Source organism: Haliaeetus albicilla, chromosome 20 (genome assembly GCF_947461875.1).
Source record: "Haliaeetus albicilla chromosome 20, bHalAlb1.1, whole genome shotgun sequence".
NCBI classification, from domain to species: Eukaryota; Metazoa; Chordata; class Aves; order Accipitriformes; family Accipitridae; genus Haliaeetus; species Haliaeetus albicilla.
In genome coordinates this window covers 6,439,324-6,461,007 of record NC_091502.1, presented here as the reverse complement: position 1 = coordinate 6,461,007, position 21,684 = coordinate 6,439,324, and the positions used below count along the sequence as shown (strand labels likewise).

At 35.9% G+C, this 21,684-nt stretch overlaps 1 protein-coding gene across 2 annotated transcripts in view; it reads left to right on the top strand.

Moving 5' to 3' along the window:
* Nucleotides 1–21,684, top strand: part of NUP58 (nucleoporin 58) — a 37,485-nt gene that overhangs the window by 8,605 nt on the left and 7,196 nt on the right. For both annotated transcript variants that reach the window (XM_069808131.1, XM_069808130.1), the window contains exons 6-15: nt 506–616; nt 3,496–3,520; nt 3,972–4,037; nt 4,848–5,022; nt 6,381–6,460; nt 7,148–7,266; nt 9,377–9,459; nt 12,177–12,378; nt 18,347–18,445; nt 21,244–21,339. In XM_069808131.1, the coding sequence (XP_069664232.1) occupies nt 506–616; nt 3,496–3,520; nt 3,972–4,037; nt 4,848–5,022; nt 6,381–6,460; nt 7,148–7,266; nt 9,377–9,459; nt 12,177–12,378; nt 18,347–18,445; nt 21,244–21,339 (1,056 nt within the window). The remainder of the gene's footprint in view (nt 1–505; nt 617–3,495; nt 3,521–3,971; nt 4,038–4,847; nt 5,023–6,380; nt 6,461–7,147; nt 7,267–9,376; nt 9,460–12,176; nt 12,379–18,346; nt 18,446–21,243; nt 21,340–21,684) is intronic.

Here is a 21,684-nt window from a genome sequence, read left to right as displayed (position 1 = left end):
TCTTTGTCATCGCCATAATAGCCTCAAGGAAGTTGATCATAAATGGGAGAGGGCAATGATATATAAGTATCTCCTTTAACTGTGGAGAAGTTTGGAGCTCCTTATTTTGGTGGGTTTTGGTCTGAATAAAATCTTTAAATGTTAGTATTGTCATTTTGTGGCTTCTCTGTCTTTTTCAGCTCTAGAGGAAAAATTTGTGCTGTGTTGTAGTCTTGGTAACACTGCTCTTAAACTCTAAATGAAACAGATACTTAAGAGGCTGATGATAAGTTAGCTATCAAATTAGCTACCTAGTAATGTCAAGAAATTACATAAAACACTTGCATACAGTTGTGTGAAACTTCATGCAGTCTGTTTTCTTCTCTGTTTATTTTGCATATTTTTTTAATCCAAATGTAGTAAATGGACACTGAAACTGCAAACAGGATTATCTGTGCTTTTAGTTTAAAATAAGTTTTAATTATCAGCATTTTAAGTGCAGAAATTCTTTTTGGGTTTCTTGTAGGACTTGGGCAGAATGCTTTGAGTTTGACTCTGGGAACAACTGCGGCTCCTTCAACTACTGCCAATGAAGGTCTTGGTGGCATTGATTTTAGTAGTTCTTCAGACAAAAAGAGTAAGTTTGTCTTAAAACATTCATAATTTTCTTTTTATTGAGAAAATTATCAGAGCACTACAGCAAAGACAGTATTGCATCATGTGGAATTGAAGCTGACGACTTGAACTTTTTTGGTTTTTCCCCTCCCCTCTTACAAGGCATTTCAGTTAATTTCATTCTTGGATATTGTGCTTGTATAGAAGAACAAGATTTTGGTTGCAAATGGAATGGAATGTAAATTTATTTAAAATAAGTATAAGCCAATATCATACTTGAGACCAGGATAGAAACCCTTTAGCCTTTTGGGAATGAAGACCCATAGGGTTGTTTGCTGAAAAACCATGGCAGATTTCTGAACAGCTGTATGTCAAATAGCCAGTAGAGGGGGGAGTAGAGCTATGTTTAAGTAATGCATTGCAAATATGAGAAGTACTCTTTTGAAACCAGCTTTCTCCAACTGTAACGGATCTTAAATCTGGTTTGTTTTTTCTAAAGGCTGCACAATAAAAATATCCTATTTTTAGCTGTTATTCTTCAAGGCTGTATTTCTGGTGGTGCATAGTTCTATCTGATACACTGTGTCAGGTCGTTAAAACCAGTTATAAAAACTTTACCTCTGTTGTAGCTTTGAAGTACTTCAGTAAGGGAATACTGAGCATTGATATATGGACACTTATTAATTTGTCTTGCTTTTATACTTTCAGAGTAAGCTTAACTAAAGCTGATTCTAAAATGTGCATTTCCTCTGGGAAATCAATACTTTTTAATTTAATCTCTTGATTCCATTCAGGAACCAAATTTTAAATTAGGTATACCAATAGCTAAAAGAGAAGGAAATATAGAAACTCTGTGAAACCATCTTTACAGACTAACACAAGTTGTGTAGGCATACTTCATACTTGTAGAAGAGATAGCATATTGACTGTCCAAACAAGTGCTCTGCATGATGTTGATTTTTTTTTTTTAGTTTACTGAAACTGGGAGTAATGAAACAGCTCAAATTCCTAGGTTCTTATGGGATTTCCATTACTATAATATTAGGATATCACAACACTTCTATAATATACAAGTATCTTAAAATGAGGACCAGAGAACCACAGATTCAAAATCTACTTCAGTCTGACATTTCAGCATTGTTTTGCCCAGCTGTTAGGGTGGAAACTTGATGAGTACCTGAATTCCCTATATGTTGCATAGTGGAACTGGGTGAGTTGAACTATTGCTGTCAGGATGATAAGCAGAGAGACCCCTTAGCTAAGTAGTGGGAAATGTTGAAGGAGACTGGGTTTTGAGGTTTGTTCCACCCACCCCCCCAATTTAGGTTTTAATTTAGGAGTGTTTCCTGTAATGGATAGTGCTGGTTTAAGCAGCCCTGACAAATATCCCTACCTGTGTGCTGCTACTCAATTCTGTCAGTACAATTGTTTATACTACTATATGAGGAACTGAGTTAAGGTTTGAGGGTGGTGGTTTTATGGTTTTGTGGTTTTTATTTCTTTTTGCTCCTGAAGAAAAGGGAGGAGGAGATGTGGATACCAAAGAAAAGTGCCCTAGGAATCTCAGGACAGATAGGGACTAGCACCTGTGTTCTCTCTTCTGGAATTGGTTATAAAAGCTTTTCCTTCTGCAGACTGACTGTCTACGGCTGCAGGAAAAGAAGCTGTTCTACATATTTTCCTCATGTATTACTAAAAAGAATATAAAAAAAAAAAATCTAAAAACTGGAGCACTCACTTGCCCAGAAAGTAGCAAAATCTGATTTCGAATCTGTATCTTCTACTTTGTAAGTATTGTTCTGATGTACAGCAAAAAAAAAAGAAAAGCGGCCAGAGAGAGAAAGCAATGTAAACTTAGTTTTCTGCCTAATCTTTAGGTTATCAGCAGAGAAAGGGGTCCTAAATTTTGGGGTTTATCCTTTTTTTTTTTTTTTTTTTTTTTCAATTTTGTGTAGATTTTTTTTTTCCCCTTAGCAAAAGGCATAGGGAATGGTGAGACTCCATGCTCTCTAATGTACTGGGTGACAGAGTCTGCAGAAAACTTAAGCAGATGTTGCTTCTAAAAGTAGTAGCTTTTCCTGGCAGGAGCACTGGCTTGTGCAGCTTAAAATGTTTGTGGCACTAGCATTAGCTGCATAGCTACTTTCTGCCTTGGTGGCACTGAGAGGAAAGTGAGAATGTGAACTGCATCCAGCTGAAGATGATGAAGCCCGCTGCTTGGGCTTTCTGAGTAAGTGTTATTTCTAGCAGACTGCTACGGCATGGGATGCAATTACTGCCCCTGGCCATGAGTAGAAATAGTCATGGCCTGTGTTGTGCACAATATTGTTTTCAGCTCCATTCTATTACTCAGGCATTTGGCATCTTGATCTACAGATGTGTAGTTCAGAGCGCGTAGATGGTAGGTAAGCAGTAACATCTTCAATTCTGTAAAACCTCACTCATTACAGGACTTGCTGCAATAGCAGAATTCTCAGGGAAGTCCAATGGGCAAACCTTCATTACCTTCGTATTTGAGAGGAGACTGCTATTGCTGAATTTAAACACCTGCATGTTTTGTGAGTGCAGGTTTAAGTGAGTTGTGGTTGCACAAGCTGGAAGAGATTTCTTATGCAACTGCAGTTGTTTATGCATTTGTAGTGACTTGTATAGTGACACAAGATGTTTTGCATTACTCTGTGTCAGGAAATTAGCACCTCAACTGTTGAACCATTGGTCTTGAAAAGATATTTATCTGTTAAGGAGGAGTAAATTAAAACCTTTCTTTTGTGGCTACCCTAGTCTGTTCCTCTTATCAAGAGAAATCAAGCAGGTTCTGGTCATTAGTTCTTCCCTAAAATCTCATTAAGGTTGTTTTGTTCTTCAAAGCTTTATTTCTGACCTACAGTTTTTATTTTCTAGGTGACAAAACAGGAACAAGACCAGAGTAAGTGTCAGATTTTCTTTGCATTTCATGTCTTATTAGAAAACAGCTAAACTAAATGTAGTGGCTTTTCTACTACTTCGATCTTGAAAAAGGCATAAATGTAAATAACCAACTTTTGCAATATGGCCAATTTAGTAATGGTGGTTCATAATTTTGAACATCGCAATTTTCCCATCAAATGCAATACCTACACCTTATCTGGCATCTGCTATGGGCTGATCATGTGGTCTGAAAAGTGGTTTCTGCAAATCTGTACAATGCTTACACCGCCAGCTTGGACCCTGGCATAGTATCTGTGTGCATTAATCCAAATCATTCCTAGTTGCAGCATACATGCAATGGGTGCAAAACTGTGTAATCAGTCACTTGAACGTTTTCATGATATTTAGTAGTAACACAAAAATGTTTGGCAGTATTAAAGCGCCATCTAAACATGTGTTGTCTCTTGTAGAGATAGCAAAGCACTGAAGGATGAAAATCTACCTCCAGTAATCTGTCAAGATGTAGAAAATCTACAGTAAGTAGTAGTTTTCTTATTTATGATAGTTTGATTAGCTAAAGTGTTGTATGCTGTCAATGCTCTGTGACAAAAACACCCTGCTGCAGGCTGCATGCAGTGTAACTCACTGGCCTGAGGCCTTTCTGTAGGTTAACCTTGGGAACAGAGTGGACAGACAGTTCTAGTAGCTGAAGTCTTAGGCTGTTCTTTTTCAGCCTAGCTTTTCCATGCATTTACACAAATGGGCATGCCCAACGAATATGCTCTTAGAATCTAATCCATCTCTCCCTGGGCGTATTAAGCCTGTTGCACATGCATGGTAAGTATTGAACCTTATGTCCATATTGCATGTGCATTGTGGATCTCGTATAGAATAGAGGACCACAAAAGAACCTTTCCTCAGGCAGGAAGGAGGTGGGTTGTAGACTAGTCAAAGAGATTGCATGTCACTGTATTTATGAGTTCATAGTAGTAATCACTTTTACATAGATGCTATATATTATTATTATGTATATAAAATAATTGATAGATATCTTAGTTTGTCAGGGTTCAGCATAAAATGCTTGAACACTTGCTATTGAAGTTTAGGGGGGCTTGGGGTCGTTTGTCTTTTGGTTTTTGTGGTTTTTTTTTTTTTTACAGTATTAGCATGCTAGGAGTTAAATTACTGTATAGCATAGTATTATCTTTACTGTTCATTACTTAATTTTGGAAAAATTAATTTAATAGCTATTGAAATAATGTGACTGAGAGGTAAACACTTGGGTGCTTCAGATACAATATATTATATTTCTTTCTTCCCCGCCCCCTTCTTTTTCCCTTCCCCAGGAAATTTGTGAAAGAACAAAAACAAGTTCAGGAAGAAATTAGTAGAATGTCCTCTAAAGCAATGCTTAAAGTACAAGAAGACATTAAAGCTTTGAAACAACTTCTGTCTGTAGTTGCCAGTGGATTACAGAGAAACACTCTTAATATTGACAAGCTGAAAGTAGAAACTGCACAGGTATAATTGAATATAAATTTTGTTATATAGAGTTTGTATGTTGATTATTTCATATAGGATAACTAACCTTCTTTATCAGTCAAGTTAACAACTGTCCAAACTAAAACAGTTGTAAACAAAATGAAACATTGAATCCCTTCTCATGTATTTGAAGTTAGGGGGGGAGACTGAAATCTGTGATGTCAGTATTTTCAGATAAGTACAACAGCAATAAAATTACTTTTATTTGGGAACGCACTCCTACACGGTGCAGGCATCAGAAGGGAATGTGTGCCTGCTTTAGTTCAGTTTCAGTTATATATTCAGCTGCTAGTGAAGACATATTTGTAACAACATGCTGGACTCTGGAGCAGCAGAAATGCAAGTATGTTTTCTTCTGATGACTTTTAAAAAAAAAAAAAAAAAACACAAACAAAAAAACCCAACAAAAAACCAGTCCATAGCATTTCAGGGACCAAAATATCTTAACTAGCACTACTATTGATTTAGTGAACTTGAATCACAACTCTGTCCACCAGTCTGCATCTTAACTGTGCAACCAGTTTGAGCTCAAGTTTTGATGCAAGTACTTTTCAAGTTAAGTTCTGTACCACTTTATGTTTCATCTGGCATGTCAAGGCTGCTTGCTACATAAATAAGTGTATTTTATTCTAAAGTAAAAATCTTGATGTTTTTTCTGTATCTTGTGATACCAAAAGGAAATACTCTGTAGTTGTACCTTGCCAACAGTTTTCTGTGAAAACAAAAACTTGTTACTGATGTTCTCATATTTCTGCAAATGATGCAGTTGAGAACAATTGCAAAACCAGGCACTGAGAAATTCTTAATGGTGGAGTTATTAGAAAGTATTAAACAGAAGTATGTGCTGTAATTATCATGCATAAAAAGATCATTTCCATAGAAAGAGAGGCATTTTTTTGAACTAGTTAATCTTTTTTTTAAAAGGTGAAATAACCCTTTTTGTTCTATTCTTCTCTTTTAGGTGTGTTACTTCCTTGCACTTGACTGTTGCTTTTTTTCCCCTAGTCTTCAATCGTAACAGGATTTCTGAAGTACAGTACAAATTAGATCTTACCTCTGACAGTTCAGTGCAGTATTTTCTCAACTTCTGAGAGCTGTGTGCTTTCAGTATGTGTTGTTGTTTGTCCCTCCCCAAACTCCTGCTGGTATTTGCATTTCTCCGAGGCAGTCTATTCTGGCAGTCTATTCTCTGAAGAATTTCTGGTCAGATTCTATGATGGTGTTAAGTATATGAAGAAAGTGTTTTATGTGAATGAACCGTAGAGTTGTAGCTGTTTTTTCTTTTTGAATGCTTCATACAGAACCTTATCTTTTATTAATTTTCCCTATTTATTTAGGAGCTAAAGAATGCAGAAATAGCTTTACGAACACAGAAAACTCCTCCTGGTCTCCAGCATGAAAATACAGCCCCAGCAGAGTGAGTTACTGTTATTCATAAAAAATAGTCAATAATATGACTTGGAGAAGAGAAGACTCCAGGGAGACCTTACTGCAGCCTTTCAGTACTTAAAAGGGGCTTATAAGGAAGATGGGGAGAAACTTTTTAGTAGGGCCTGTAGCAAATAGGACAAGGGATAATGATTTTAAACTGAAAGAGTAGATTCAGGCTAGATATAAGGAAGAAATCTTTTACGATGAGGGTGGTGAAACACTGGACCAAGTTGCCCAGAGAGGTAGATGCCCTATCCCTGGTAACATTAAAGATCAGGTTGGATGGGGCTCTGAGCAGCTTGATCTAGTTAAAGATGCCCCTGCTTATTGCAGGGGGGGGTGGACTAGATGACCTTAAATGTTCCTTCCAATGCAAACTATTTTATGATTCTATGGACTTCATAATATGAATTTTTTTTCTGCTTCTTGTAGCATTTGTACTGAATGCTTCATAGAATCAGTGTTTTATTTTTACACTTAATTTATCTTTATCTCATAGACATGAGAAATACAGTCTTTACTCTCCACAAGTAGAGGGACATCAAGAATGTCATAGAACATAACTGTTGCAATTAATTAAATGAAAATTGGGAGCTAATACAGATGAGATTAAAAAAAATAGGGGCAGACTAGTGAAGTTTAATCATATGATTTCATTGTTTTACTCCTATAGCTACTTCAGAATCTTGGTTGAGCAGTTTGAAGTACAGCTGCAGCAATACAGGCAACAAATAGAAGAGCTAGAAAATCATCTTGCTACTCAAGCAAATAATTCACACATAACTCCACAAGGTAAATGTTTCAATTTCAATGTTTCATACATAAAAATTAAAAAATCTTATAGCTATAAGAAAAACTTAGTATTTAATCTCCTCCTTTGTTGTTATTGGCTTTTCTTGTTTAATATACGGAAATAAGTGTTCAGATAGATTCTGCAGTTGTTCAATGTAAAGATTTGGAATTAAAGGTTAAATTCATAAAGGTTCTTGTGCTTTTTAAGATGGATCCAGTTCCTGAGGTGCAATTTGTAAGCCTAGTTTGTTTTTGACTGCGGCTGCATCCATCTCCTTCCATTGAGCATCTAGCTCATATAAGGCTGATGTCTGGTACCTTCTGTCTTGCACTGGGCTGTGTGACCAGACAAACACGGGTGTCTGCTCTGCCAGCTCCAAATCAAAATGGGAACTTTTCCTTAGTTTGGAGCCTGTTGATACTGCCTTCAGCTCTGACAGACTGAGAAAATTTAGTCTTGTTTGCTGCCACATCATTCAATCTTGGGAGAATCTCTCTGGTCAGAGAATACTGACCTCTGGACAGTAGTCTTCTGGTTGGCCACCATTGCTGTGATCGTAGACATTTTTATCTTTTGGGCTGCTTTAGTTACAGGTCCTGCGATAAGTAGTGATTTCAAGTGCATGTCTTTTTGTGCCACATGATACTTGAACATCTTGCCATCACAGGATGGTACCTAGACTCTGGACCTTATGTCAAAAACAAGAGAACTGTCTAGACCTAGCTTCCAGAATGGAAGATCTGCTGAATCCTGAGGGTCCTCTATCTTTCCATGTGTTCTTCTTGTCTGTCCAGAGTAGGAGAGGGATGCCTTCACAGATTTTCCTTAGGTTTTTCAGCAGTTTCTGCTATTATCTAAAGGTTCTTTGCTTGTGTGGGCAAGGCTTAATCTGTTGTGCCACCATGCTCAGACTGTCAGCAAATGATCTGGTGATCTAGTCGACACTGTATTGCATATGTAGCCTTTACCATACAGGAAACCATGACCCAGAATGTCTTGAAAACTTTCAAATGTCTAGTATTCAGTATCAATAAATTGCCTCTAGATAGTTTGGAAACTTGTGGCCAGTCTTCCTAGATACCGCTGCCTCCACAACCCTGCAGGTTGGCATGAGATTTGTTCCCCAGCTTTTCTTTTTCAGAAAGAAATGCAAATTATAATGGAGAAATTCCCCTATGGAGAGACAGACCTTTTCAGTTCAAGAATCATTGCTAGACCTACACATCTTGAAGAACTTGATAGCTACTATTTGCCCAGATTCAGTAGGTTATATGCATCCTTCAAGGAAGTGCAGAAGCTGATCTTTTCACAGTGAAAGACCACTTCGCTTTTGTTGTCCACTTTGGTACATTGTTTCAGTGCTTCTTTCGGAAAAGCGTTTTTTTGTCAGCAGATGTTTCATTTTGCCAAAACCTTTGAGATTTCCCCTTTAATGCTAAAGTTTTGCATTAGTTGGGTCAGTGCACTGAAAACACTTTCATATCTATGTGGGAAGTAGGATGTCCTAAATCTAAGACTTTATGTAGGCAAGAAGCTCCCCATTGTGTTTATGATATGCTTGTGGGTAGAGCTAGAATAGGAGTTCCTGTGGTGCTTGTTAAGCATGTCTTTAAAATATAAGTAAAGCTTACATTCTACTGCGGTCTCTTTGGCAAAATCAACTGAACACTTAACTGTGCTTTAAGTCAGAAAGAGTGGAAAATATATACAAATACAAGAAAACCTGATGTAACTATTTTATGTAAAAACCAATGTGGTAGAATGTTCCTATGTAATTAGATAAAGTTAAGTTAAATAAAATTTTTTAGCTTTGCTAAATGAGAGAATCATAGGAAATGAATTACCATGCGTATAAAAATAAATCTGATGAAAGAATACTTTCCAAAATACAGTTTGAAGCCCTATCAAAAGTAGTCCTTGGGTGACTTGTGGCACCCAATTGCTATCAGATTCTGTATTTCCTATAGACATTAACTTGTTCTCATGCAATTTTTTTTGTGCTTTGTGCTGTATGGGTTTTGGGTGGGCTTCTTGCTGTGATATAAACACTAAATCTTTTCTCCTGGTAGTAAGATTGTCACTCACCAATATTTTATATGCCCCTTACAGATTTGTCTATGGCTATGCAGAAAATCTATCAAACATTTGTAGCTTTAGCTGCACAACTTCAATCAATACATGAAAATGTAAAGGTATGTTGTTTTGACGTGTTCCTGTGTATTTAGTGAAAGAACTACAAAGAATCACTTTCTGAAAATATAATATATCTTCAGGTATTCTTTTTTTTTTCCTTCTGAAAATTTTTAATAGCAGTTATTTTAACAAACTGTCCTGGAGAAGTGCTTTGATTAAAAAAGTGACTCCACAGTCATTTACGTTACAAAATGTTTTTCTTTTAACTCTTTTTCGTTTTTAATTGTTGATCAATTTTTGAAATGTCTGTCTTTGAGCTCATGCTTCTATGTTTTGCTTTTTGCCCAATGACCTCTTGATCTCGAGCGAAGATGATATAAATCTGCTCTTACTCAAATAGGTAACAGGAAAAAAAGTAGGTATTCATGTGTAAGATCTTTCAACATAGCAAAGAATTTTGGTGAAAATTGTGTTCTGGCTTGTTTAATTTTTTTCAACCTGGTTTTGTGGAAAGTCATATATAGAGAGAAAAAAAAAGGCTACTGTTAAAAAATGCTAATGTATCAAAGGTCCTAGTTAAGCTTGTTTTTTCCATCACGGACTCTGGCTGGAATTTCCCATTTACAGTTCTGGACATACTGACAAAATGTGAATGTTCTACAATCCATAATTTTTCTTGAGATCATCAGAATCCTTCTTGGTTACAAAAAAAAAAACCTTGGAGAAGAGTACAAGTGTTTGGGATTGTTTCTGCTAAGTGACTTCCTTAACAGGAATACCTCTGGTAAATCTTCTGCTTGTTTCCTTCTCAAAGCTTCTTCTGCACAGTATTGCTAGTTCTCCAAACATCTGAAACTTTTTACTTGATACTGAGGATCTTGTATGATCTAGATTCCTTGCATTGCATTACTTTTGTCAGCAAGGATATTCACTGGTTTACAGCTACCTGCCATCAGATATTTATGCTGCTCTTAGTTAACTGAGTTTTGGTATAGAATATATCAGCTCCTCTGTAATTTCAGCAGAATTACATGAAAAGGATCCCAAATGTGTTCTGGACTATTTGCTTCTGAGATCTGACTGTAGCCTGAACTTATGCAGTGGTCTTTGTGGTGACGCATTTTTGTTCCTCTTCAGTATGAGAGCTGGGTTAGTACACAAGGATAAGCAATAGCATCTTCAGTACCTTGTCAGCATGACTGAATAGGAAAGGCTTTACTTCAGCTTAAGTATTCTATTGCTTGAAACTAAGGGGCTGGTTTGAGGATTTTTCTTTGGCGGGGGGGGAATTTTTTTGAGATTTAATCTAGTGGGTGGACATGAAGGCTGATATTTTGGAAGACACAATTATAACTAAAACTTAAAAATCACAAAAATGGATGTACTGCTTAAGTGGATCTGTCATTCTGACCATCTGTTTTAGTTTTTCAGCTAGGAGAGGAGAGCAGTTTTGAAACTCCTGTCTCTGCCTTATGGTTTGTGAAGGCAGAGCTGTGACTGCAGTTCATTCCTTTGTCTGAAGTAGGCTTTCTGGTTTGCACATACACTTTGATTCAAAGGTCTGAAGTTGTAGAAAAATATGGCCTAAAACATCTTTGCACAGGGCTAGTTGTTAAATATATTTACATCATCTGTGAACATATAGATGTATTCTGTATCCAAGGTCAGTGAAGAGTAAAATGTGCTTGGGCACAATTCAAGTAGAGAATGTCATTAAATCATTCTGCACAGATTAGCCTTAAGAGCTGTTCTACAAGGTCTAATGGCATTTGTCAGCTCCTATGGCAGTCAGCATGTCATTGTATTAAATCTCATCAGAGTTCTACAAATGTCTCTTCTCTCCAAAGACAGCACTCTTGATGTGACAGTGAGGTCATTCTTTCTGTGTTTCCTGCTGTTACTGATAGATTTAGAATTACAGCTGTTCAAATCCCGAGTCAGAATTTTTGGACTGTAAGCTCCTCTTCTTGGAAACAAGCATATCATTAGCCAGGAACACAGGACATAATACGCCTTCCATAAAATTCGATTGAACCTACTGTTCTTTGGTTTTAATAAATCTTTTACATTTAAAGATTTTCTGTTAGAAGATGGAAATAATTCTATCAGTTCTTTAATTGAAGCAATTTATTCTTTTTATGTTACCTAAGATATCCATAGTTCCCTCATCTGTGACAGGTAGAAGTGGCTCATGATGAACAGGCCGCGCCAGGTGTTGCCATAGAAGGTGGGGTTTTGAGGGAGGAAAGGGCATGGACAAGGGGAGGGGGATCACGACACAACAGATTTGGGCTACTTGTTAGTCTAAAGCAGAATGATCTATTGCATTTGCACTGCATTATATAGTTGATGAAATGCATCAGAAACAAGAGTGAATTCTAAAATTCTGGTAGGTTCTTTAGCTTTGTGCTAAGAAAGGCAAGCAAGAGTGAAAGGAAGGAAGGCAAGAGAGGTGAAGGTAATAGGGGAGCAAAAGCAGACTCCATGCAGAAAGGGTAGCACTGAAGAAGAGCATATTGCTTTTGTTACAAGCTAGTAATATGGCTGTATTTTGCCTTTTGGGTCTGCTAGTACAGTGATACAAATTGAATTGTTCTGGCTGTAGCTGATGTAAAACAATTCTTTCCAGCTTATACCCTGACTAGACCCTTTCAGGTTGTGGGAGGCTTTTTTTTTTTTTTAAATGTTATTTATAACTCAGTATCTCTTTCCTTATTAAGTTAAGGTTTTATGTCAAATGCACTGAACTAAAATGGCTTCCCCCCACCCTCTTCAGATGCTCAAAGACCAATACCTTGGCTACAGGAAAACCTTTCTGGGAGATGCCATGGATGTGTTTGAGGCAAGACGAACGGAAGCTAAGAAGTGGCAGAGCGCGCCACGTGTTACCACTGGACCGACCCCTTTCAGCAACATACCAAATGCAGCAGCCGTTGCGATGGCTGCAACACTTACTCAGCAGCAACAGCCTGCTACAGGTCTGAGTGCATTCAAGTTATAGATTATTAGTGTTACGACAATAGTAAATCTGTGTAAAATTTTCTATGAGGTCTTCCTTTGTGTTAGACTAAAAATCTAAACATTGTGATGAGCAAAGTTACTGATACATAGCCAATAGAAAAATGCAGGGTAGACTTAGCAATAATTATACAACAGATACTTAATCTTGTGAATTTACTTGTATTAGTGATATTTACTGTGTTGTTCGAACTTACCCCTTGGAATGTGAGTCTTCACTCTTAAGTAACATCTCTGAATACACATAGTATAGCCTCTTTCCAGAATTGTATGGTTATAGTAAATTATTGCAAATCGGTGAGGAGAGAATATCTAAATGCATATTACCTTTTCTTATGTAAAATTAATATTGCATTTTTATATAGCACTTTGGAACTGTAAAATGAAAAATGCTGTAGAACAGGAAGGATAGTGGAGCAAACATCTGTAGAATAGGAAGACGGATGCCTGGCTTATTATTTTATAGCCAACTCCTTTGTCAGGGTGATGTTGAGGAGTTTTTGCTAGCCATTCTGCTGTTGCGGATAAATATTAGAGAATGTAGAGTGGATCAGTGGTTCTGTGTATGCATGTGTGTTAAGAGGAAGGCCAAAACAGAGGAAATGCATGACCCACTACTAATGAAGAATAAATATGTATGGCAAAGGAAATAACTTAAGGCACCTTAGTTAACATTGTTATACTAACCAACACTTCTCAGAGAGGGATTCCTGAATGTAGAGAATGGAATTAATATTTAATCATTTAACAGAAATAAGATAAATTCCATTTAATTTTACTTGAACATGGATATGTGTCTGTCAGCAAATTATGAAAATCATAGGTAACTTCATTCTACCATTTTTCTAAAATGTTGTTCATAGTAGGTGTACTGAAAGTCATATTAGCACCTTTTCCTTGTCTTGTCTTATAATAGCCGTCATATTTTCAATGGTTTTTAATTAGAGACCTATGCAGCGACCACCCTAAGTTTGACAAATTAATAGACTGTCCTTGCCATCTCCATAAAAGGAAAATAAAATGTGCTTCCAGCCCTGGCCTTTATAAACAGCAAGGAGATGGGTTTAAAAGACAAATACAGCAAAATATTTTCAACACAATGAATGAAGTCTTTATGAAATATTTCTTTTCTAAATTTCCATCATAGACCACAGTCTTCCCATTGCTGCTATGTTAATCCATGGAAATTTGGTTGAAGTAACATCTGCAAAAGAGTCTGGTTTTAAACAGAAAACACGAGATAATGTAACGTCATGCTTCAGGATTTTTAATGCAGATAGAAGTTGGCTTGTGCAACCTAATGTTGCTAGAGTAGTTCCCTCTCCCTTCATCTTCCTCCTTGTCTCATGGTTTTTTAAAATACTCTCCACGGTCATTACTGGATTAGTTGTGTATGAAAGTCATATACTTGGGATGCCACGTTTAAAGTTACACCTGCATTTTTGTGAATTGGGGTGAGGGATTTGAACTTCTCCTTCCTAGTCCAGATTCAAGAAAACTGCTAATAACTTCAGTAAATTGATGCCATTTATGGCATGACTTTGTGAATATTCTCTTAGGGGTAGGAGTTGAAGAGAGGAGAAAAAAAAAAGGCAAAATTGATCTGTACCAACACACTTGATGTAAGGTCACTTTATACCTTGAGGTATTTGTAACATTTTGTAGTGAAAGGAGCAAATGGGAGTCAATGTAGGTTGGTTTTGAGGTTGGGTTTGGGGTTTTTTTGGTTGGTTGTTTTGGTAGAGTATTTCAAAAGCCAAAAATGTGCCAACTACAAGAGTGATGCAGACAGAACAAAGCCATTAACTTATGTCAAACATGCCAACAAAAGTAGACAACAATTTGTTTACTACTTATTCAGTTGGAATACTGTTACCCTCCATGCAACTCACCTGATGATGTAGAGAAACAGAGGTAGATTGACGTTTTGAGTGGCCCTTCAAGAGTACTTAAAACTTAGAAAATGGAACTTGAAGTCATCTTTTCTGTTCCTCTAGCTCAAAAACAGGACTAGTCAGGCCTGACCTATTTCAGAGATATCTTAAAGTCTTAAAAGCTTGCTAGAAAGGAGAGTTTCACAGCTTTCCTAGATTACTGATTTCAGTGCTTGACTTTTTCCCAACAATTTACCTAAAACTTCTTAGCTTCAGATTAAGGCTGCCACTTTTTGTCTTACTCTTAGTAGAACAGGAAAAGAATTTATTCTTGCAGTTTTGCAGGAATCTTTAAATATTTAAAGACTGCCTCCTCTTCATTTCCTTTTCCTTGTTGGAGTTTTCAAATGGCCATTTGCTGCAGTAAAACTGCAAATGTTTGCATGTTTTAACTTTATTATGAATTTGATAAACTATCTGCTATAAGTTAAAATAGCATGTATTTCTTTGTAAGATCTAGATCCTGAAGTGTGGGATAGATGAGGAGTGGTAGAAGATTATGACAGAAAAGACTATGAAATGAGGTGTATGCTAAGGGGGGGAGAGGGTGTCTGTGTAATACCTGACCTGCTGTTGCTGTTCTTGAAGATAAGAATAAACCAAGGAAATTAATCTGGGCTTTAAAGTTTTTGACTAAAATCTAATCTACGGTACTCTAGTATTGAGGGATCAGGATGGTTAGTGTCTTTTTAAAATAAAAAATATTGATGTTTACATGGTTAAGTCTATTTCATAAGATTAATTTAGAGTTAGTTACTGTTCTTTCTCTGAAAAAGATAGATAATTTATTTTAAATTTGTGTTCAGAAGTTAAAAGTTTAGTAGCTACATCTAAGCTGTGGGATCAGGGAATGTTTCCCCAGTTCCTGGGTGTAGATATGCACCCTATTTATGTTCTCTCTGTGTGCCAAGACATGTCTGGCTTCTATTGAACTAAGTCAAGCCAGTGGATCCTGGCCATATGGAAGAAAGGGAGCAAAGATGCACTCCGCTGGTCTCCTGGGATGGATAATCAGGACACCAGGACTGTGGCGTGCACACTGAAGCACGATTTTTGTGCTGTTTTTTGAAGCTAGAGTTACTAAAATTATGCTTAAGTCTTGCCTGCACACAACTTTTCTCCCTAGTTTAGCACTTTTGCTCTGAGCATAGCTTTATTGGTAGCAGTGAGGCTGGTCATGCTTTTGTGCAGTAGCAGCTAGAGTTTTAACCACTGCCTCACCTGCACCCTCCCTGAGCAATCTTGAACAGCATGGAAGTTAAAATGATGGTGGCTAGTCTACCTGTTACTATTGATAGGACTAAAGTAAAAGATTTTGAAGGAAATCAAAGCCTAGTGAACTAAGAGCTGTAAATGCATGAGGCTGTTTTTCTGGTAAGACTAAGTTGTCTTAAAGAAATGCTTTTATTCAAGCTCACCTTTCCTCCTCTAAAAATAAAGTACCCTCCCAAAAACTTAGTTACTCTCTCCTTAACTGGTGAAGTGCAGAGTTAGTCAAAGCATTATCGAGCTATTAGCACACTCTATGTTTTGGCTTGACTCGGTATGAGACTGAAGTGCTTATGAGAAAGGATACTGAAATCTTTATAGCACTTAAAATTTTTATTGTGTAATTTGATATCAACCTTGGTTAAAATTAGTGTATTATTTTGTCAGAATCAGATCTAAGTTGTGACACTAAATTTGTTCACTGTTAGGACCAGCTGTGATTTAAAAAATTGCAGAATGTCACTTTAGGAAATCTGGCTGACCTGTGTGGACTCTTTGTAGTGGGTCCTATTCATTAAACTGAAAAGCTCTACAGGGCAAGTATATCAGGTTTTAAAATGTTAAAATACTTGTTATAAAGAATTTGTCTTGTACCTATAATAGCCAGAAGTGCCAATTTTTTGCTAGTACTTTTGGCATTGAAGAATCTTTTATTACTAGGTTTTTGCTATTGAAAATTATGTTTACTTACAAGAACTGTAAGTAGTGATGATGCCTTCAGAACATTATGGTACAAAATCAACAAATATCATATGCTGTTGCTCAATGAAAAGCTTGTTAGCCTAAGGCATAAGATCCTGTTTTATATAATCTGAGGTGTTTTAGAATAATGTTTTTTTACTGGTTCTAAAAAGCATGTTGCATTTGGTAAAAAGCTTAGCCTGGAGGACTGTAGTGTTTTGTTTTAATGTCTTCCACTAACAGTGCCTCCTACTGAGATAGAAACCTGTGCACTTGAGAAGGGACTGGATATGTGTTTTGGAGTTCTTTTAGTTTATTAGATGACTAACTTGTGTAGGTTTTTTTGTTTCTTTTTATTGATAACAGTTTTCTTATTTTTAAAGAGCTGCTAGGTAGATGTATCATTATTTAAACTGGATGTAAACAAGTTTAGTTTGAAATTTATGTGAAAATTTGTCATTATAACATCTGATATACTTTTTTTTTTAGTTGAAAAAATAGCTTGGTTTTTCCAACTATTCCCTGCTAAGCAGAGACTGAAAGCTAACAACTTTTAGTTGCCCTTAAAATCTAGTTTAACACTACTTTGAGTATACAGATGTCATTCAGCTTGGATCACATAAGAATTTTGTGTTCCTAGCAAAAATGTTACTTTTCAATATACAGTGCCTTTCACTTGATTCAGAATGATTTTCCATTTAAATCTTCAAATGCTGAAATGATTTTAAAAGCTTGAAATATTTACATTTTAAAACTCTAGATAAATATTAGTAGCAGGAAACTTTGTAGTATAAAGAAGGAGGTTTTGAATGAAAATAAGCCCAAGTGTGATAATGGTTTAGGAAAAAGACTGAAATCATCTGAGCTTGTATAGTAATATTTGAATAAATCATCATTTTCATTGATATAGTACATAAAGTACGTTCAAAGATGGAGAAGGCTACCTTGAGGAAAGGTGTGAATGTCTGTGGATTAAGAGTTTGGCACTGTATTTTATCTTCAATGGTTAAAATTTTAAACTAGTGCACTGAAAACTGTTTGAAAAAGACAGGAGTATAAGATTGTACTGTGAAAACTGTCTAAATAAATTAATTATTTATCAGAATTATTTTAAAATGTGTTAGTAATGGGCTAGCAAGTTGATTCTTTATTTCCCAAGGTTAAGGGCGGGGGGAGGAACTGAGGCTGTAAATTTCATCTTGGCAGACTGAAAATGTTTTTTGACAGTCCTGCATCTTAGTGTGAATATGCAGGGAAAGTACTGTCAACTTTTTTTTTTAATTATGGGACAAACTCTGACTCTGAAATTTTGAATGTATCTAATTCATTAAGGTACACAGAACTGTGCCTTTTGTAAATGTTTATTTAAACAGGTGGTTTGACTAGTTTACCTTATTGAATGGTGTTATGTAGCAGAGCTTCAAAGATCTCAGTTATCACTTGTGTGGAAAAGAATTGAATTGTCATGTTACTATGTAATTGACTTGCTTAAAAATGAACAATAAATTTAATAAAATAAAGTCATTGTCTTGTTTTTTATCTTAGTGTTCTGTTTAAATTTGGATGGAATACTTGACTAGTTTTGAAGATTCTGATTTATTAAATTAACTTTTTAATATAGTTTTAGTTACATTAGTGTCAGTGCTCATGTTTTTAATTTGAAGGTTTTTCCCTCATTCTGATTCCATTAATACAGGTGGCAAAATGTTGTTACCTATGAGTACTCTCAAGGTTTTGATTAATGTTTTAAAGTGTAAGGTGAGACTGGTGAACTTTTAAAAATAATAAATGGTGTTGTTATGTTACTAGCTTTGACTAGTTTCACCTTATTACAATCAGTGTTTTCTTAGATTTTTTTTTTTTTACTAGGTGGATGTAGAGGCAGTCAGTTAAGTGAGGAATTTTGATGAGGTAAAGTTTGGGATCTTAATGGGATTTGTTGAAAGCAATGATGTTCACATTATCAAATACTTGAATAAATAAATAAAGGACCTCTTTACTATGAAAGAGTAAGGCAAGTTTGTTCTCATTTTTTTTATACCAGGGCCACAGCCATCTCTGGGAGTTAGTTTTGGAACGCCATTCGGCTCAGGTATTGGCACTGGCTTGCAATCAAGTGGCTTAGGTTCTTCAAGCCTTGGAGGTACACTTTAACTTTTCTAATCTTTCATTTAATTATTATACCGCACATCTTAATCTCTTGCAAACCTTTAACTCCCTAAGAGGATGATCTTTTTCAGGGAAGGACCTTGCAAACTGGCAGTCTGTGCTTTCCAAACTTCTTCATGTCTTGCAGAAGGAGTTGCTAAGGCTAATACTAAGACTAATAAGCCATTGTAGTGAAAAACCAGGATGAATTAATCACATAGAAGTTTTGTTCTTAAACCTAGGGAAGTACATCAAGTACATACTTTTGTAACTACAACTTGACTTAATTTTATGTATATGAAAGTTAGGCATCTGAGACATTGGATCATGCCGTAGCTAATCCATAGAAGTTTTTCACCTTTATGTACAACTCTTAACTATAGGGATCCATTACTGCTTGGATTAAGATAAGAATAAATGCTAAAAAATTACTACAATTCTGGGATCCTGCTTGCTGAAACATACTTGCTTTAGCTGTCACTCTGTCCCTCAGTGCTGAGGTGGAAAAAAAAAAAATTCCCTCTTCAAACTGAAAAAGCAACATTCGAAGGTGAGGGAAAAATACTTATCAAAATGTTAATAGTGCTGGTGGGAAATGTATTCCAAGAGGACGCGTGACTGTGAAAGAGTAGGTGGTAATAAAGATTATAAAATTCATATAGACCTTTCCATTTAAATGTAATGAATTCTCAGTAGTAGAACTACAAGTAGAATCTAATCTGCATGTAAATTTCCTATCTGTATAGGTCAGGGGTTCCTGTTCCTACAGCACAACTCAAAAGACACTAGTGTCCTCTGAAGCTTTTGTATGAGATCTGCAAAGAAAATTATTACACCTGCTGAGCACAGACATAATGTGTTGTGGTTTTTCTTGTTACATCCTCTCCTCTCTGCCACCTCAGTCTGCATCCCTACATTTTGCCTCTTTGAGCCAAACACACGAATCGGTGTTGTATTTAAAATGATTAAATATCACTCGGTATTGGAAAGATGATGTAACTTGAACGTTGCATCAATTTTACCTTAAATTATCATCTTGAAGTTATCTTTAAATCTACCAATGTTCTTTCTCATCAGATTTTAAGCTTTTTCAGATACAAGAAAGTATGTACATCTAAACAGGAAAAATAACTGAGAATGGTGGGCTAAAAGGAAAGTACTTCTGAATTACCAGGTTGTTCCCACAATGTTTTAAATGCCTTAAAAAAACCCATAAAATTCTTCCTTTTCAACCAAAGAGGTTGTAGACTACAGATTGTATATCCGTGTTCACCAATCTTGCCTATGTAAATTAAAGTACATTTTCTTTTAAATTGGTGGACAACTGCTTCTAGTTTTGTCTTAGAGGCCTAACTTGTATTCTTTTTTTGCTAGTTCTCTGCTTAGAAGGGCATTTGCTTGCACTTCATCTATTCTGTATTAATTTGCAAAATTTTCATCTTTTGACAAATCAAGACTTGTCTGATAGAAGCAAATGTAGAAGAATAAAGGAATACATGCAAAATGTCCTGCAGGTGTGCTCTTGGAAACATATTAGCAGAATGAATACTGAAGGGTTTTTTTGTTTATTTTTTTTAATCTTAGGGGGTTTTTTTGAACAGGACAATTTTTAATGTATAGTCTTGAAACATCATTTTAATTGGGGAAATTTGCTTTCTTTCAATGATAAATATTCTGTCAATTTTGTCAGTGATAAACATAGAGGCTCTTGCATTTTAAGTATATAAGATACATAGCATAGGGATGCTATGCTTCATTAAATATTTGCAGACACCTTGCCTGATCATTGGTAATTCATTTCAAACTAGATAGGACAGAAGATAGGACTTCAGATAGTGTGTTCAATCCTTACTAGTTTTAAAATCTAAAAATTATTTCTGTAAAGGAATGGTGAAGGCTCAATTTGCAGTAAAATGCAAGTATTTCCCTGACACTTGAAACTTCAGATGGGGGCATAAATTCCTCAAATACAAATACTCTTCTCTTTTGGAAACCTCTGGAGACAGCCAAAATCACAGAATGTATTTCTCTTACTGTTCCTATTGTCTGGCCTCTATCTCAAACTGCAAATATCAACTTACTTTTTCCTTTGAAGCGATCTCGTATTAATAACACAATTTGAAATCTTGAAATATTTATATTATGAAATTAAAAATGTCAATTACAGAATTAACAGAATGAGTTTTATTACAGCTATATGTTTATGGCTGCCCTTTATACAATGATTTCTCCCATTAAATATTGTGAAATTCTATTTCTATTCTGTATTGAACCTATTTTGTGGTTTCCTAGATAAAGCTGATCCCCCATAACCTGGGAGGGGGACGACTCTAAAATAAGCCAAATGTAAACTCAAGAAAATGTTTACTCAGAGAACTTTTCCTTGAGTTGTGAATGAACACTGCGGCTTTCTGTAATAGAAGTCGTATAACGTGTCTGAATTTTCTTAGTTTTGGCCCATTTGTTTACCATTTTCTTGCCAATTTAACAGCCATTCAACAGCAATTTTGTAAACTCTGATAGTTTAATTCACCTGTTCTTATATCTTTTCCTTTACTCAGTATTGTATTTTGAAGGAAGTATTTTTCTCCAATGCTTTCCTGTTTGCAGTTTTCTTAACTCAATGCTGTGTTGAGAATAAAACACTCTTGAGAAATAATCCTAGGAACATTTGTTTACCAAATAATGCTTAGAATTATGTTTGGGTTTAGAATACTAGCCCAAAACCTATGTGTCTTTAATTGCTGTGTCTGTAATTTTTTTTGTTGTATGTCTTTACTATTATTCTACTAGGATTTGGAAGTAGCTCTGCCTTTGGAAGTAGTGCCACAGGGGCATCATCGTTTGGGTTTGGAACTACAAGTAAACCATCAGGAAGTCTAAGTGCAGGTTGGTTTGTTTCTCTTGAATTCAAGTTTATCTTAAAGCAAAAGTATTATAATCAAACTGCTGCCCTCAGTCTAAGAAAGCTACTGAACAAATGTGCTTAAAGTTGCATGTGTATATAATGATTAAAGTAACTATTTACTTGCTAAATACACACTTTCAGAGAAGTTCTTAGGTTCTGTTAAAGGTCTCCTAGGTAGACAGTGTTGAGTGAGCATTAATCTTTTCTGTTTGATGGTGTCTATCTAATTAGGAGTGGAAACAGGAGATCAGATGCATCAGATTGGATCAGATGCAGCCTGAGGCACAGAAATGCAGTTACTACTTGAATGCATAGTCTATACAGTT